We start from the raw sequence: 20,007 nt of genomic DNA on the forward strand, positions 1-20,007 counted from the left end.
CATTGGTCTCTGTGTGCTTTTATGTGTTTCCTGGTGTGTGCCTCTCATCTGTTCCTTGTGTCACACCAGAGAGACTTGAGGCCAGCTGACAGACATGAACTCTTTGTTATTATAAGACAACCAGGTGGTTATACAACAGGATGGATTTCGCTCAGTTGTTACTCTAATGGAGAGCAACACAGTCGATAAATGACACTAACAATTTCGTTCTGCTTGGGCTGCTGTAATTGAAAAGTAACTGATGCAGAACTATATAGAGCCCCTTTTTCTTCTCTGATATTTTGTTTCATAGTTTCAGGCATTTAGTTCGTTATGATTAGGCCTGTTTCAAATGCCATCTTCCTCATGATATTTGTTCACTGTACTGTATGACCGCTCCCTGAGACTGGTAGATGTATACAAGAGAATTTAAAAACAAACAAACGAAGCGATGGCAATAACTCTCAGAACATAATGCCAGTCATTTTATTTCAGTTACTGGACGCAGTATTTTAGGCTGTTTTCAATATAAGTGAATGGTTACATCTGGCAGCTGTGCTGTTGATTTGAGCTTCACATTTCAGTGAGGAATAACAACAGTCAAAATGTAACACATTCCTATAAATTTACAGAAATTAAATTTAGTGAGAAGCTTTTGTTTTTTTTGAGGCTGAGTCATGGTCATCCTGTGTATGCATGCAGGGATACTTTGGCAGACTATAACAGGAATGAGAGAGATAGACAAGAGATTTGAGCAGCTTCTGAACAAGTCGAACAAAGGATTACTGTTAATCTAAGCTTCTGTTCAATGGCTCTCCTGTCCTCAAGGCTGGGCTTGTCAACATAAGGCCGCTCAGTTTCTGGAGCTTGCTGTCTTTGAAGTGGCCAGTGTTTAGAGGGGAACACCGCTCCATTTAAAAGCACCACATGATGTTATTCATTCCTGCAGCCCAGAGAAGTTCAATAAAATTTAAACAACAACTTTCTCATAAAGTTTGAGTTCACGGAGGTGCGCCAAAGATGGGAGTCTGCCTAAAGACACAATAAAAGTTGAGCTACCCAAATACATTTTATTTGACAGTATTTTCCTCATTTCTAATTGTGACGGTCTTCACATTCCCCTAACCCCTAACTTTTCTTCTTTTTTTCAGACAAACTCTCAATTATGTAATACATATATCTCTTGTAAATCACCACCTGTTTGTTATTTTCATTTAATTATTACATTACATTATGTGTCATATTATTCTTGATAGCAAAATTGCTTGTACAAATTAATATCCTTACCAAATATGATTTGGTAAATTGCCAGCTTCTATCATAACTATTTCCAAGCTACGAAAAGTCTGACAGCTTAACCCGTGTACTCCCTCTTCCTCCCTGTAATTATTTCACTGCTCCACTGCACTGCTGAACTCTCTTGTTCGGCCTCAACCAGGCCACAGTGTTTGAATGAACAAACTGTTTTGTGTATGCACTTTGTGTAATACATAGAAAACGCACAATTTCATAAATGAACATAAGTGTTGGCCTATACATCATATAATGTATATAATATAATGTTCTCCAACAATGATCAGTAATATACAGTTCACATATGCAGTGATAAAATACTGTAGACGCCCTCTAAAGACTGTTTGGGAGTGTGCTTGACTGACGTCTCTCTCTAAGCTTTGTAATACAGTCCCAACAGGTGTTTTTCACAGGAGACATTTTGCTGTGTCACAGACACACAGTGTTGTGTTTAGGGCAGGAATGTTACAGCTTTAACATAAGCTTGGTGACCTCATGTTATTCTAGCATAGCACCACAAAACTTAAACGTGAGTGGAGGTCTTAAAATCTAGTTTTCAACTTCAGATTCACTGCTCTGCATCTCCACATGTAGTTCAGTACCTGTATCCAGACTGCATTTATATTGCATTTTTCCAGTCATACTGACCTCTCAAAGGGCTTTACATTACAGGTCACATTCACCCATTCACACATACATTTATATGCAAGGTTTCTTTACAGTAGCGTCAAATGTGTATATTTTTAGGAATGAGAATTGCAGCTTTGTGAGAAGCAAAATTCTGTTAAGTTCTGTTTAAGTCGGTTATGTCAAATTCAGTGTATGAGGCTGCAGATAAATATGACACACTGAATGTACTATATAACAAATTTATGACAGGATGTGAATTTTTGTATTTTCTGTATTTGCCATTATATTCATTTTAACACAATAAGAAATAAAAGCAAAAAGAGAAAGTCCACACAAGAGTAACTGTTACTATTGTAGTCCTATTGTACAATTTTATACTTTCTTACTCTGGTTCATTAGAGTAAAAGAACTGGGGAAGGTCAAAATAATCTGTTTAAATTATCATTATAAAGAACAGAGAGAATGGGATTTATTTATATAAAAAAAAAGAACAAATGCTTTCAATGCACAGAAAAAAACTAACTTCAGCATTTATAATTACATGAGTTTGCAAATTCTCTCCCCCTCTCTCTCTCTCTCACACACACACACACACACAAACACACACCCTTTTATCTACAGGACTATACATATGTAATTACAGAAGGGACGGCACCACTTTCATTAAGTCTGAAATGACCTTTCCACATCCACAACATCTTTTAAATCAAAACACTTTACATAGAAGTTAAATGCTGTGTGCCCAATGTTGTGTGTTGACTTTTCATCGTAATGAGAATTATAAGCAAAGCTGCTATTTATTTAATAAACCCATCAGCTCTTTTTTTGTTTTAAATAGTTACTCAAATACACAAACTCTGCTCTGATTTGCTCCCAAACTATCGGCATGCTAATTATCTGACGATACAATGATTCATTAAAGCTGAATGAATAACTCTAGATAATATTTTAGCTATGTTTTATCTGTGGGGGCAGTTGATCGAGTAAAGACTGGAGTCAGGACAGAAGCCAGACATCATGTCCTGCCTATTAGCTCCACACTGCCAGGCTCATCTATCTTTATTGGTCATCCATTAGCCTGCATTAAAGGGAGACACGGGATAATAGCAGTAATGATGCTGATGATGGAATTAGACTGCGGGTACACACGTCATCATCGCAGCATTGCGCCTGGAATCGTAAAGAGTTCCCACTGACAAATGGACAGATGGACGGAAAGATGAAATAAACAACTTTCTGTCTCTGATCCGTGTATGTGTGCACAAACAAACACAGAGAGAAAGAGAGCGAGATGAAATCTTGCAATTCTAGCTGAAAAAAAGACTTTAGTGCTTGGAAGGTGCGTACATTAACTTTACGGCACGTAGACAGCCAATCTGAAGGCAGCACCTGTGCCAATCTGTGGGACAGACAGATGCTGGTGCAGGTGTGTGCGTGATGATGGGTTGGCAGGAACGAGCGCCAGCCCGGAGCAGCAGCATACAGACACCAGACCCCTGCAAAAGTGACTATGCCAAGGCGTTAGACAGCCGGGACAGAGGGATCATTAAGGCAACTTTCTGGAAAGATGCTCTAAGATCGGGGGAGAGCGACGAGCAAAATGAAGATATGGGTGTCTGGTTCCAAGATGACAGATTCAGAGAGGCGTAAACCGTCTTTTATAGGCAACACGCCACAACAATCAATCACAACTGTTTACAGTCCAGGGTTAATGCCGTTTTCCTATTTTGGTTGGAGGCATCTCACTAGTCTTTCTCTTATTATGCCTCTTAATTAGCTCCGCATGAATTACTAATCAACCATGAAGAGGGCATTCACCAATTTAAAAAGTGATAGCCCATGAAATGAACAGCACAGCCTCATATGAGCACATCAGTTACTAATGCTGAGGGGCCTGAAAAAAGACCTTTGACTGAAAGAGAGAGAAGAAAGAACACACACACACACAGAGGCAAACCTTATTGTGAATAAATCCTTCATTAAGTATTTAGAATGGTATCAGTGCTGGCCCTGCCACCATGCTGTGTACACTCAGTGATCCACCCAGGAGACATTGATCTTCTTCATAAGGAACATAATGACCACCAGAGAAATACTGATCATATTTCAGCACCAGTCAATTCAGTTCATTAAGGCCGCTCTACCTCCTGCTGTGGACCTGTATTGATCTTGCCAGTGTCACCAGACTGTTATTCTCCGCTAACTAGATAGGGAACTCACAAAACTGTAATTTATACAGTGGCAACAGCGAGTCGAACAACAGACCACAGGGAACAAACAAGCAAAAAAGATATAAAAAAGTGAAGATTGCCCCATTTGTTTGAGAGCAATGCGGACTGTCTGTCTCTGTGCCCTTTCTGCGTCGACATCAAATGTCAGACACGACACAAGAAATCCTAAAAGTATCAAGGCTGTCCCCGGGTTTCAGAGAGAATTTTTCTTATGCCTCTAATACCTTTTCCACCGTCTCCTCTCCTCTAATCTCCACTTATCTGGCAGCCAGGTGAGCCGCAGCACATGGCTGGTGGGCAGGCTTTGGTCTGTGGGAATACAGCTCATCTTAATGGTATTTCTCCCCCCTTTACCTTCTCTTCCCTTTGCTTCTCCTTACCCTTTCCTCCGGGGCGGCTGTCAGACAGAGATGGAGGCAGCCAGAGAACTTCTCACATGCTGCCGTGGCTGACAGCAGGGAGCCGCTGGGATTGGACGAGAGACCCACAGCCACCGCCCGTCATGCAGAGGGTGGGGTGGTGGGGGCAGCCAGGCTTGCAGGTGCACAGCACATGACAGATAATAACAGATAAAACTCATGCCAAACCAGCAGCTTGTTCCTCGCTACGGGATGGGGTGAGGGGGACTCACGGCAGTGGGGCATGGGGTCAGATGTGGGGAGGTGGGGGTGGAACAGGGGGCATGTCGAGGGGCAAAGTGCTCTGACAACTAGTGGCCTTTACTTAACCACCACCAGCCAGACACAGACCCCCCACCCATCCACCTGCACGCAAACACACTCCCACGCACACACACGCACACACACCCAGTCGTCAAGGATAGACAAGGTCACAGATATCAAATCCCACCACAGAATCATTTCTGCAGCTTACTGTACACTTGGCCGAGGTTAAGATTGATTTGGAGCTTAATACAGAGTGTTGGTGCAGCTGCTGCATCTGAAGAAGCACATCAAAACCCAGCAGTCATCTTATTTTTTTATTTTTTTTTAGTTTTTGCCATTACTCGCTGCTCTTTTATTACTCTGGTTCTAATTTCTGTTGAAAGAGCTGTGAGTCTCCACAGTACAATAAAATTTGTTTATGGCACAGAGCTTTTCCTTTCGTGTCCTCATCCAATTTCATGTTTTTTATTCATATCCAGAACTGCTTTGTATCAATGTGAGCAAATCAAACCTCCAGTGTAGAGAATATAAACACATTCTCATGTGTTTAAAGTAAAATAATGCTGACCAAAACCTATTTAAATCTGTGAAATACAATAACCACTTGCAATAATGTCCTCTTAGGTTGGCTTAATTTCACATCCACCTGCTACTAAAAAGTCAACCATCTCTTGAGCTTATGCTTCATGCATACGTGAAAAAGAAATGAAAGCACAGTCTCTCATAACCCATATTCCTCAGCGAGGACAGACAGTCGCTTCCAAGGAGTCCTGCTTTGACTGTGAAAAAGTATGTCACATGTCACACACCTCCTCTGCCGCCCACATGCAGGATGCCAGCTGATGGGACAATGGGAAACACAGTCTTTCTCGTGTTTGGTTCTGTGGAGGAGACAACAGTCAAGATGAATCTGACAATCAGTTGATGCGTAGCCGCAGAGACACAGCCTGACATCAGTCCACCTCTATTGTCACTGAGCTGCCTGTCGCCACAGAGAGAAAGGTACAGCAGATTTTAAAGGTGCAATAAATATGGTTTTTTACCAACCCATAAACCAAATGACTACATCTGCGTGGGTTTGACTAGATTGTTGATCAATACCCTCATTATTTCTTACAAATCTCACTTCCTGCCAAAACCAAAGGTGGTTTTGGTCCCATATACATTTATGACGTGAGCTGCAGGATTTTCAGCATTTTCAGCTCTAACTGGCCTGTTGACTGGGTCCGGTCTGTGAAAATCTATCTGTATCATTCCTTGGTCTCCAATAGAGGTCAGTACAAAGTCACACACTCATGCACAGGACAGCAGGGTGGTGTAATGAGCAGGAGAATTTCCTGAGTTTAAAGGACTTGGGTCCAAGCATCTGCTGTGTTGAAGTTTCCTGGAGAAAGACCTGAGGCTGCTCTTCTATAGCTGGACCTGATGGCTGACCCGCCTGTGAAAGCGGGGCAATTAAAAGTAGAATCTCCCTACGGAAATCAATAATGTATAAAATTTTTATTTATACATACAGCAACTCTACATACACACCCACTGGGCACGCATGCTCTGCTTGCAGATCTGACAGAGGGACTGAGGCACAGTGCGAGAAAAGACTGATAATGACCTTGACCATGGCGGCAAGGTATCTTCTGGTAGCGTACATACACCTGTGCTGCAGTTTGTGACATTGAATATTCTGTTATGAACAATTTAGCAGAGTGACAGGTTATCATATTAACAATTTATCTCAGTGTTAAAGCCTTGCTATTAGTGACAGGTATCCATATAGGCAGAATTTAACATCCTATATGTTCTAAAGCACAGAGGATGCAGTAGGTTGTGAATAACAGTGATATAGTGGTTGTTCAGAGAGACAATGTCCTGGCTCCACGCGCGCGCACGCACACACACACGCACACACACACACACACACACACACACACACACACACACACACACACACACACACACACACACACACACACACACACACACACACACAGTCCAAAAACTCAATCCACCAGCCATAACACAGAGACAGAGTGGCATCAACCTCTATTATCTAGTCCCTATGCTGCTAACACAAAAGGCTCCCTGGAACAAAAATCCAATCAGTCCTCTCTAGGAGGATTTGCTCCACAGCAGTGCTCAGCAACACTGGTGGCTCTGCTGGTGACAAAGAAATAATCTCAGAGCCCACAGCCTGTTCACAGCCTGTTTACTGCCTTCGTCACATTGCCCTTTTAGAAAGAGGACAGAGTCTACGCTTCTTCTGTTGTCATTTACTGTCCTCTGAGTTTAGCGCTCTCTCTCCCTCTCTCCCTTTCTGCATGCAGAAACATGAAACACATGGCTGACTGTGTGTACAGTGCGTGAAATTACCGTATTTGTGACACAGGGAATATTTACTCTAAGAATTAGTGATATGGGCTTGACCAAAAAAAAAAAAAAAAGATATATAGGCTGGAGGCAGGTTTTAAATTACTGTTTGATGACATATATTTTCTAAATATTTTCAATATTGTGATGCTCCCCCTTATGGCTCCTATCTCTCACAGTCCTCCATTCTTTTGTCTGGTAAATTATCACACTCGTTCTCCATTCATTAGCATGCTGCTGTGTATTTAGCTACGCTGCTGAGAAGCCTTCAACAAAATCAACTGGAAAATACTCAATACGAGGCAGCCCCCACCCCCACTCCACCCCCTTCTCCATCCCATCCTTCATCTCCTTCTTTGTTTGTTTTATGTGTTTTCTTAACCACATCAAAATGGAAGCATAGTCGCACCATAATGAAGAGGAGAGAGATAAAATATGCAAATTCACAGAGAAAGGATATAATTAGGGCAATAATAGGAAGTGTTGTTTTCACAGCTGCTCATTTACACAAAAGCCTGATAGTATTTTTTTTTATAAATAATGTTCTCTGTTTTTGTTTTTCTGTCTTCTGCATCCCTCCCTCCTCTTTCAAGGTGCAAAGTCTTGTGCTTCACCAAAAACAAATCTCTGCAGCTCTACAGCCTGAAAGCCAGTCAACCTTGCAGTCCCTGAGCCAGAGATTTCTATCAGTCCAGGTATGTACCACAGGCCTAGATATCAAGCAGGAGGTTGCATTCAGGTTGTCTTTCCATCTTCCAGGCTGGACAGAAACACCAGGCCTGAAGTCTGCAAAAGGGACATTTCAGTGTGGAAACTACAACTACCTGAAAGACCCAGTGTGAATCAACCCAGTCTGTTCTTTTACCACGATACTGCCACTGCTCTACATGTTGGGAGCGGGAACAATGTGCAAAAAACAGCTCACGCTTGCTTGAAGTAAGGACGGTACAAGAGCTCCAAAAGCAATGCCCTCTTGATTTAATGCTTTCCGTTTGCTGTACATACTGTGGACATAATGCTGCCACTGGCTATTTTCTTTGCAGCAATTATAAGAGTCCTGCCGCAGTGTTACCAATTGGAAAAGGAAATGGAATTTAAACACTTCTCTATACTTTAAAAGAGCGATAAGGTCACTATTAGCATTTCAGAGAAATTCGGTGAGCATGGCTAAAATGTGCATAAGACACAGAGAAACTTTGCTGGCTAGATATTTGTTTCTTAACTCTAAGATGTGTGGTTATGAAAAGATGAGAGTAAATGAGTGAGGAAATAAGAGCTTAATGAAGGAATGTAGGTTTCTTATGTTTCAACTTAACTCAAAGGGGGACTGGTCCGGCAGATAAAGATCGGCTGATAAAAGTCTGCACAGCTGAACAAAAAGGAAACTGGTACACACAACGGGGGTAACTTTCATTTAAGTGCAAGGATAAAAAAAAGAATGATTAATGTTCTGACACAAGTGCAGTTTCTTCAAAGTAAAACAGAAATGGTACCAAAACAAAGAGTTTAAATAATTCTCCTGTGTTTCATGAGGCAAGCATTTCACAGGATTTAGAGACAGGAGGGAAACTCTTGCAACACAAATACCACTACAGTGCTCCACGAGTGCAATTTGCAAAAGGGCCAAGAAAAATACATCATATTCAAAACAATAGCGCCACCACAACAGAGACATAAATACATGATATATCACTATATTGTTTGGAGGGCTGCCCAGAGACTTTCATCTTAAGAAATGGAAGCTATTAAATGGCAGAGAAGGCCAGGCTGGTGCATTGTGTAAATTAGAGAAAACTCTGCTGACCCCACTTTAACACCACAGACAATTTAGTTCGAAGTAATCCTCGACTCATTCTGCTGTTTACTGACACGTTATGCAAATGTTGAGACACTACATGCTGGTACTTTGTAGGAGAGAGGGAGCAAGGCTCACAGGAGTCGAAAACTAAATTCTCCCTGCACATAAAAAATGAGAACAAAAAAATGGACTTCCTTTTTGTTTTACAAGCAATAAAGGTTTTACTTCAGTTATAGTTTTATTCCCCACAAAGTTTACTTTTTGCTTCTATTTCAGTTTGTCAAGGCTAGTGCTTGGCTTGTTTTAGCTGGCTATAATAAATTTTGTAGGCAGACAACAAGGTTATTGCCCATGGCTGAGGTTCTTGCAATAACTGGCTAACAACAACCAAGCTAATTTCCACGGCTCCTTATTTTCCTAATGGTGTGTTTGTTTTATTAACTGCTGTTCCTCCTGGCAAGTGGAATTCAAGCAACTGTAAGCCTGGTAGGAAACCTAATTTTCAAGTCTACTCAATAGGTTAAAAACTGAAATTTCACCAGTTTCTCTCATCAGTCTACTTTAGGAATATAAAGTCCTTTTCAACCTCTAAATTGTGTCAAATTACCTGGATTTGAAAGGCATATTGTAGCTAGTGAACACATTTGCTGCATGGTGAGGGATCTTCAAATCTACTTTATTTATTTTATCACTGACCAGTAGAATTGGGTATATTAGTTACTGTAATGTATAAATACAAGTACCAGCAAAAATACTTGCATATTGAGTTTTGCTGGATATGTAATGTAATACACACTGGTAGTAAAGAATGGCGATTTAGGAATAAAATTTGTTGATGTGAATTGATGTTCAATGTCTGTGATTTTGTTTAGAAAATATGCCCTTACCAGTTTGTTTCCATGGAAACAAAAAGGCTAAATTAATCATTCGTTTTCATCATGTAGGGACCATCAAATCTGTACATAATAATTTTGCCCATGTTGTATGTATATGCCTTTATTGTGTTTCCTATGTAGAATAAAAGATTCAGACTTAGCTTTTGAATATGAGCAGCTGGGCTGTGCAGAGCATAACCTCTGACCTCAGAGATACGTACAGTGGTTTTGTCATGAGAGAGGAAAGCAGGAAACACAAAGAATGTCTGTAGAAAGAGATGCTCTAATGAAGAACATTTCTATTCTGCTCTGACAGAAACAGCAGGGAAATGGAGATACAAAGAGAGAAGTGATAGAGTGAAAAAGAAGAAAGTGAAAGAAGAGATCTGAGAACTGCCTATTATCTCCACACTGCTTCATTGCTTCAGACGCACACACACACACACACAAGCGCACGTGCTGCATGCGTCTGTGCACAAACCTAAAAGTGTGTGCACAAGAACACACGCTCGCACACAACCATCCTCTCAAATCTGCCCAGATCTCATGAATATGATTGACCTTTTTTCCACTGTAATGCTGAGAGCGCATAAAGGGGAAAGGAGAAACTAAACAGAGGCAAGCAGAGTTAATTTAGAACAACACATTATTGGGCGCTGACTGCAGATATGGAAAAGGACAATCTAATCGATAAGCCAAAAGAATGACAATGGCCTCTCAAATCAATGTCTGCACCCCATTTTCTCACTGTGAAAAGACAAAGCCTTCAATGCAGGTGTTTTTGTTGTTCTGTTTTGTGCTCTTCGCACCTGTGTGTGTGTGTGTATATGTGTGTGTAGGCTGTGCGTCCATGAATGTGTGCATGTGTGTGTACCTGGCTGCTGCTGTGGTGGAACAGTTGCCAGGACTAATCATTATTTAGTTGTGGTGGGGCTGGAAAGGTCAGCAGTCTGAAATGTCAGGCTGTGTTCAACAGGAGCCAGATGCAGCCGAGCGCTGCTCAAGTGTCCAATTAAAGAGGGCCGAGTGAGGTTTGAGTGGGTCTGTGTGCGGGAGTGAGCGTGCATGTGTGTGAAATAAGGAAGTGAGTGTACAGATGTACTGTGTGTTTTTGTTGATTTTTCTCCGACGTGTGTATACATATACGTACACCAATAAGCTGGAACATTGAAAATTAACTAGTTTTAATGTTACGGCTGATGAGTGTATATGTCAGATCTATATGTAAAGTATATATACACTCAATTACATGTGTGTGGATACAAGTTTAAACATGAGTCATTCTTCAGAGCAGCTAATGAATGCCATTAGAAACAGAAGCCAATGGAGCAGCAGGGGCAGAATCCTCATCAAATCTCTCTCTCTCACACGCAGCACGTTATGAAGCCACTTGAGCCTATTAGTTTGTTCACACCCTGTGATTCCCCCTGCTGTCCACGCTATGAGGATGAGATGAAGGAGGGAATAATGCAGCATAAAAGGGCAGAAACAAGAGGACAAAGGCAATGTGATAAAATAAGATCGCTCATAAATAACAGCAGATAACGGGTGCCGCTCAAATGAGGAGAGGAGGAAGTGCCGACAGCGAGGGAGGAAGGCGGTCTAGAGGATGACAAGGAGAAAGGGAGCAAAGGAGCGGAAACTCCTTTAATCTGCGGGGAGAGAGAGAGAGAGGGTGTCCTGCCTGTATTTCCCTATCAGAGTCATTCATCTGAAAGCCTCACCTGCTCTTCATGCAGCCATCATAATAACCTTCACCATGTTCAGTGTGTATGTGTGTGTGTGTGTTTGTGCATGTCCGCTCACCTACTGTGAATAGTAATAAGCAGCAGGGCGGGATAAAATATGTCTGCCAAGTTAAGAGTATAATAGACTTCCCTTCAAGGCCACACGTAACAACAGCTTGAATAATGACCTGCAATAATTTACACAGCACACTGAGCTCTACGCTGGTCAGAGGAAGAAACCTCTCTGTAAGAAATAATCGAAAGCTATTTTGGTCTATCTGGGGCCTCTCCATAGGTGCAAACTAAACCCTAAAGGAGGGTAGTTCAACTGTGTCCATGACTGTAAGGTTATCCAAGGAGGGAGTTGCTAAGTCATGGAAATTATTAAATTTTAAGATTATTTCAATGGGATGTCAAAGTGACTGTTAACAGGACATCTCATTACCACCTAAGTAAAACTTTATAGCAATAGAAAAGACTTTTCTTATTAGGTTGTTGTGCCATTTCACCTCACATATGAGAGGTACGGAGCGCTAAAGTTTAATGCTGCATACTGACTAACCAGAAAGAAAAGAGCGCACAAACCTGAAATAAACTTGGTGAGTACAGCTGCTTTGCAAAGTGCTTGGTTTCCTTAACTTTTCTTAACTGCTTGAATTATTGTGACTGTCCTCTATGTACATAAAGTGGCCTATTTGTCGTCTCAAATCTATTCAGAACTTGATTGTGGTGTTAGTTGTAATGATATAAGAAATTACCGGTGTTTCTTGAGCAGCTACGAATATCAAAAGTACAGAGCTATAACCATGAGTGTATTCACCAAAACAGGTATGAAGTGTTGATTTGTGACTGGTAGAGAGTTCAAACAGTCACCCATATCAGCTTGAAATGCAAAGTTCTACTGATCCATACCCCAGTCTATAGATCCAAAACAAAAGAGGATACAAACTGCAATGGAGAGCTCAGTCATTGTGAAATTTGATAAAGTTTGGCAACACCAAGAATCTTCCAAGATCCATTAAACAATCTATAAGAGGTTCAGGGCTACTCTGGGGAGATGGGAGAACAGGAGCAGAGAAACTACATTAATCAGACCTTTGTATGAGAATAGCCAGATGAGTCACCTCCGAGTATAACAAATGACAGCCCAGCTGGCCGCTGGTTCAATGAGACAAAAACCAAGTAAGACAATTTACAAATCCCCTCCTTATGGTGATGGCAGCAAATTTGTGGCGAGACATGAAGGTCACAATTTAGTAATGTTCCCGGTGACAAACTGCAAAGAGTATTCAGAGTATTCACAAAAGGGTTAATAACAGATGGCATCACATACTGTATATTTCTATATCAAAACCATTCACTGAAACATGCACATCATTTTCTCTCTACATTTTCCTTTTGTTTTGTCTGTGTATATCTACAGTCCAAATTAATGTCGTTGTTAGATATATCACAGGAACAGGCCTGGTAAGAAAACACTGATGTCAGATTAGTTGCAATCAGTTGTTGCATACACACAGAGCTGTATGATAATCTAATCCTTTCCCCCTTTTCCTCCTCACATGGCTGCATAAGGTGTTTGTATATAATCTTGCTCACACCCTCGCCCTTCTTAGCCCTCTCTCTTGTTGCCCTCTGTCAAATTGTGAAGGCCAGGGGTGAGTTTTTGCCTCTGCCCAGGGCCTGAGGAACAGCTGCAAAGTAAACCTGTTAAATTAACCCGGTCTCCACGAGCCTCACATATGCATTATTCTAATCAAAGCACATTAGATCATCCAGATACTTTAGACATATGGGTCTCTGTATCCTCCTCGCCGTCCCCATCTGTTTCTCCTCCCCCGTTTTTCGATTTTCCTCCTTGCTCTTCATCTCAGTGGATCCCTCATTCTCACAGCTGCCTCTCTAAGACATTGGCATAAATTTCCAACAGTACAACTACTTTCTGACACGCTTTCACATCCAGTCAAACTTGGAGCACCATATGTGCGTCTGACTACTACATGTTACGAGTCTGAGGTGTGTGCTGGATACAATTCAAGCTACTCTGCTCAGACTTTACACATATACCTCTCATATGCATCCGGCTAATAACATGACACTATAGAGTGCACTGCTACAATATGTTCAGAAACATTAACTGAACATCATCTACCCATGTTCCTTATTAATACATGTGTTTTGGTAGTGCGCAACTGTTTCTTGTAAGAGGGATTCAAGATTGTATATGACAGCATCTCAGTGATATATGATGTAACGTTGTAGTGTTTTTTGTTTGGGTTGCAGTGTCGTGTTCTGTATCTGCACGGGTCAATAGTACATGAACATTTGGGTGCTGCTTAGATCCATTGTACCAGATGTATGTGTGATAGTATTAGTTCAGTTTATGAAAAAAGAGGTGAATACAGTATATATCCATATCTATATCTATATCTATATATAGATATATACTGTTGCTAAATACCATTCACATTACTATGTATATATGCATGTAACATATATGTATAAACCTCACTGAATGGTTTGATGAGTATGAAAGTGATGTGAATCATATGCTATGGCCTTCACAGTCACCGGAGCTCAACCCAGTTCAACACCTATGGGAAGATTTTGGGCAGCGCTTTCCACCACCATCAACGACAAAACATCAAATGAGAGAATATTATTTGGAAAAATAGATTTACATCCCTCGAGCAGACTTTTAGATTTGTATAATCAATGCTAAGGTATATGAAAGCTGTTCTGGCATCACGTTGGTGGACCAGCACCTTACTAAGTACTACTTTATCTTGGTTTTTCCTTTAGTTTGTGTTTCTGGAATGTGAGCACATTTGGCTGTGTGAGCGTCTTTTAAACACATATGAAGTAAAATGTGTTGACCCGCATGGTATACAGTTTTTTACGCCCCTTCACACAAATATGAACAAATATCATGGTAGGACTACCACTCACACACAGCTCTGCATGAGTGTGCACGCGTGCAAACGCACCCACACGCAAACACACCCACACGCAAACACACAGGGATATATGTTTACATCCTGAATATATGCTTGAGTAAACATACTTGCTCTTATGACTTCTTCAACTGAATTCATGAGTTTCATGTTATCCTATTATAAAAGCTTCAAGCCAATGTTTTTTGGCATTTAATAAATCACATCATAGGATAACATCCTTTAACGCATGCTCAAGCAACTCACCAGCTACCATCAAATCAGCAGTAGTTCTGCTACAGGGTTTTCTACAGCAGCCACTTCTCCACCACCCAACTGTGCAGTTATGTGTTTGTGTAGGAAAGCAGCATCCAGAAAACAGCATGTAACACTGTCAGCATTTAGAACCGGGGTAGAGGAAAAAACTTGGGTGCCACACTGGCATGTTTCTGTCAAATCAATATCAAGGAAAGGAAATAACAAGGAAAGTACAGCTACACTGAGTTTCTAATGCGAGCAACACAGTTCTATATCAGTGGTGGTGGTGTGGTGTTTACATTGGGAGGCGGACTGTGGTGAGAGTGAAGATCTCAGGAACTTACCGGAGTTGGTGATGGTTAACAGGTCTAGACGCCGTTGTTGCTGGAATAAAAAAGAGAAAGGAAAGTTAAACAAATGGCATAAAATTGATTGATTATCAGTTCTCAGATATAATGTCACTAAGTATCATTCACACTCACAGAAAGTCGAATACTCAATCTCACATATTGGTTTAGTTTGCTCAGTTATCATAATAGTACTTAACCTTTTGTAGTAAATTGATGGTAATTAGTTAAATTCACACATGGACATTATTTATATTATTTTTATTATTTTGTGTCATTTTAAGATGTACTGTGGGTATTTCTATGCAGCTGTACTCTGTGACTATTGTCTGCAAAATGGCAACAACTTAGGGCTCTTTTTTTGAAATACATTTTTGTGCAACTTTATATTGTTTATATAGTTTGATACTTCTTCCAAGTAACTTCACAATGCTGTGCTTCTGTTACGGTAAGTCTTGGAGTAGTTGTGAGTGTGTGTGTGTGTGTGACCTCATGGGTTTTGATGGAGTGTGTCTGAAAGAGTGTGCAATTTTACACTTGATGTCTCCAGCAGCTGAGGAGTCTAGAGGAGGTGCTAGCTGGCTACCCCTCTCTTTAACCTGCTGCCTTTCTACACACACGCACTTACAGGCACACACACACTTGACTGTTGAGCACTGCAGTAATCAACACCCCAGCCCTCCTCATCTACCAGTCCCTCAGGAAAGAAGATCTTCACATCCTAGGAAAGGATGAAGGGTGTATGTGTGTGTGTGTGTGGTGTGTGTGTGTGTGTGTGTGTGTGTATGACAAGCAGTATGGCTAGGTCACAGTCAAAGCCAGCTTTTAGGACCAGACGTCATTAATATTCAAGCACCACACTAACCAGTTCCTGAGAGGGATAAGCAAAGAGACTCTCAACATACTTGGAGTCCTCCTCTACCCACATACAGTGTTGCTTGGAGTGGAGCTCTCTTATAGGCTGCTAAACACTTATTTTAGTATTTAGCAGATGCTCTTACTCAGAGTGACTTATAATGTATAACATGAGTGGAAAGGGGTCCAATAAGTGTGGAGATAGAATAATTTTAAACATAAGTTCACCAACACTGTAGTAAGAGCAAATAATGCAAAGTGAAGAGTCACAGTATTCTGACAATTATTATATCTTTCAAAAATAATCTTGTAAAAGACGATTGTCTAGGATGAAGATAAAGACATTTTTAAAAAGAATGATCTTTAAAAAAAGACAGCAGGCAGTGAAAAGTGGACTGTCACACTGATAGGCGAGATATGATAGTATTTAAATATGAGGACAGTGACACACACCTTCAGTGTTCAATTCATAGTGATGTACTCAGTTGTTGACATGAAATGTGCCAGAAATACTTGTGTAACAAATGAAAATTGAGAGGGTGAGAGAGAAGCTCCAACCCTGGCGTCATTTTCACTATTGCATGGCTGGCCAATAACTACTTGAAGCCATGTGACTGTCAAATTGCCGGTTTCAGAGAGTTACAGAAATTGTAACTTTCTGAATCTTCCATCCCCAAATCACCCCAATATCTGAAGTTGGAAAGGTGCTTGACAAACAGTTCTGATGGAGCATAGTGGCACCTTAAGATACCCTGACATTTAATCCCTAGTTGGTAACACACTATGTGCCATAATGTTTTATTAATGAAGCAACTCAGGTCATTTTTTTGATATAAGCATCCAGTATAATGATATTGTGAGTTTATATAATTAGATTTTTTTTAAAATGTACTTAAATGTATTTATAATTTTAAGCATTACAAGAAACATACAGTTGGTCAAATAGCTGCCTGTACAAAACACTTAGAACAAAGGTAGAGCTTAACAAGACAGACAAAATGCCTTTATAGAGCAAATTATTACCAGTTAATGAGAAAGTTGTGTTATGTTGGTAGTGCTGTGAGGGGCTTTATGGGAGTTGAGCTTTCAGTCAAGTACTTAAGAGAGTAAAAGATGTTTCTGGTCTGGACTGAAGAGGGAAGGTCAGTCCAGCACAGGGGACCCAGGAAAAGATAAGTGGTCTTAGAAAAAAGATGCTCCGCTAACATACAAGTATCTGTGTGGTTAAGGCCAAGGTGTTTTACAAGTATTCACTTATTTACTTAGCCTTGAGTAAAGTGTAATTCTTACCCCACTCACATCCCCATATACAAGTACTGAGTGGAGTACAAGATACCTGGGAATCTATGCCTCTAGTGCATTGTGTGTGGTGGTATGGATACTGGAATAGGTGACCATGTAAGCAGTAGAGGTCACTGTGACAACATGAGGCACAGACAAGCTGAGATCATACACTCCACCACAACACAAACACACACACACACACACACACACACACACAGAGAGAGAGAGGGAGAGAGAGAGAGAAAGAGAGAAGGAGAGAGAGGGGGAGAGAGAGAGAGAGAGATTTACCAGCACATACACTGTAACTACCACCTGTGGAGATCGGTGACTCTCTACAGTCTGTCAGATATGGAGCCGCAGCAGGAATCACCAACAACAGAAAAACATTTACACCTCCAGATCTTCTCACTGTTGCTGAACAGGAGATAAGACCTTGACTGGAACAACTAGACCACTCTCACACCTTTAACTACACCAGAAAACACTATTTAATGTAAGTCTGAGCATTGTGGAAACACTGAGATTTCTTTAGCAAATTCTACTATGTCTGTAGCGCAGCAACTAACTTTTAAAAATCCCCAAATACACTTTTTCACATAGCATTTATTATTCATCATTTGGTTACTTGTCTCCTATCAATCTCTTTTTTTTTAATGGATTTTTTATGTTTCTACATTCTGCATTCCCTAATCAGAAATGGACATGCAAAAAGGATGCTATTGTACGCTATATAAATCAATACAACAACAAAACAATAGTAACTAATAAAAACAAATGCAAATCTGTTCTGTCAAAACTGCCCTGCAGTGGTAGTCTGTATTAGTAGGGAGGTTGATTAAATTATCATTTGGATTGTGTAGCACCCTCTACTGGCCCTACAGATTTTTGCAAGTGAAACTACGGCAGATTGAACTGAATTCATAATTTGAAAAGGATTTCTCATTTAAGGTTATGGTATGAATATGAATGATTGCAGATGTATGGGATGAGGAAAACTCACATTTATGCACACAAAATACCAAGGACCAAGGAACTTCCAAACCTAATGGCATTTTAAAATCTATTCTCAAAATCCTCTCAAGTCATGTTTATACACACACTGATGCACAAATGCAAACACTCATTCAATCTGTAACCAGCAAATGAGAAGTGTGAGTGCTCTTCAGTCTGCCAGTACTTATACACAGATAATGAATCTGTGATAGAGAATTACAACACACTACCACTGCTCTCTCTTCCTGCTGCTTTTGTTAGTCCTTAACATGGATAAGGTGCTTAGTGTTCCTAAGGAAGGAGAGAGACAGACAGACACACACACACACACGAAGAGGAGAGGGGGTCTGACACAGAGAGAATTACATTAGCAAAAGCATTTCAGGGCAGAAAATAGGATTGAATTAATCTTTATCAAACATAGCCAAGAGCTGAGGGATCACACCCCGGTTGAAGTCAGCCCAGCCACAGAGTAGTTGGCCACTGCCTTTTTACTGCCATAACAACAGACACACAACAGCTTTATGCAACTGCAGTGAGTGTTTATTACTAACTGATTGACTGATTTCACCCTTCTTAATTTGACTGTGTATACTCACTACAAGGTTGCTGGGATTCATTAAACAGGACGATAAATTGACTGACAGCATTTCCTGGGATCTGAATGCCACAAAAATTATACTTTTGTCTTGCGGTTGACAGATACTAATTGGACTGACCTGATGCAGTAGGCTACACCTGTATAGAGCTCCATGAAGGTTAAATCATTATTTGCAAAAAAAAAAAAAAGTCCACAGATATTTACCACAGGTGAATCTAAACTGGACCTGCCAGTTTAAGTGTTACTAGGTCAGAAAACAAGGAAACAGTTGGGAGCCAGAGGTGATGGCCGCTCCAGCTGTCACGGTAGTCTAGCCAGCCAGCATGGACTCTGGGGCTCTGTGGCTAGAAACACAGTAAACATTACTGATACAGACCAAAGGACTGGAGTCCCGAATTATCTTAAAATAGCTACAGAGTTTTAAGAGAATATAATTAAGTTTTATTTTTCTGGGCATGTAACCTGAGCAGAAAGCCCAGTGCTTCTATTCTTGTATGTTTTATGAGTGCAAGTCCTGATACAGATCTTTCCCTCTGTGAGTGGAAAGATTTTTTTTAAATTCTATTTTTGCAAAAGCTTCAAACCAATGTAAAATTGATATTCTGACTAAAAGACAAACTGCTCAGTTTCTCTGTAAATGTCTATCAGCTTCTCTTGTTATTTGTTTCTCTCTTGAATACTATTAGAATTTATTTTAGCTAATAAATAGTTTTCTAATATGATCCTGACAACCACTAACCCCTAAAGAAATCTATAATGTCCTAATCAGTATAAATACAGTCATTAACAGAACCAATCAGCAGACCAGATAGCACACTGTGCTTCCATCTCAATCTGGATGGAAAGAGGAGAAGGGGTGGGGGTGGGGGTCAAACGGAGTGACAGCAGTGGAAAAACCATTAATGTACTAAACCCCTACTTTATGACTAAATTAAATATTCATGCACAATCTACCCAAACCCCATTTGCCAACATTTCCTCCAGAATTTACTTTTCATATTTGCTGATTGTTATCACACAGAAAAGAGAGAGTGAGGAAGCAGAAGGAGAGAGGAGGCAGAGGAGACATTGAGCAGGGGAGGGTGGGGGAGACTAACTAAAGCCCCAACCATCATTTTGTAGCTCATTTCAAATTAATTTAAAGTCAATATGGCTAAATTACACTGCCACAGCC

General features: G+C 40.6%; 1 protein-coding gene across 1 annotated transcript in view; it reads right to left on the minus strand.

Annotated features, from left to right (window-relative positions):
• The window catches only part of agbl4 (AGBL carboxypeptidase 4), a 252,890-nt gene that overhangs the window by 67,615 nt on the left and 165,268 nt on the right, over positions 1–20,007 (minus strand). Inside the window, exon 6 of the mRNA XM_018673358.2 lies at positions 15,098–15,137. Coding sequence (XP_018528874.1) covers positions 15,098–15,137 — 40 coding nt within the window. The remainder of the gene's footprint in view (positions 1–15,097; positions 15,138–20,007) is intronic.

This window comes from Lates calcarifer, linkage group LG17 (genome assembly GCF_001640805.2).
Source record: "Lates calcarifer isolate ASB-BC8 linkage group LG17, TLL_Latcal_v3, whole genome shotgun sequence".
NCBI lineage: Eukaryota > Metazoa > Chordata > Actinopteri > Centropomidae > Lates > Lates calcarifer.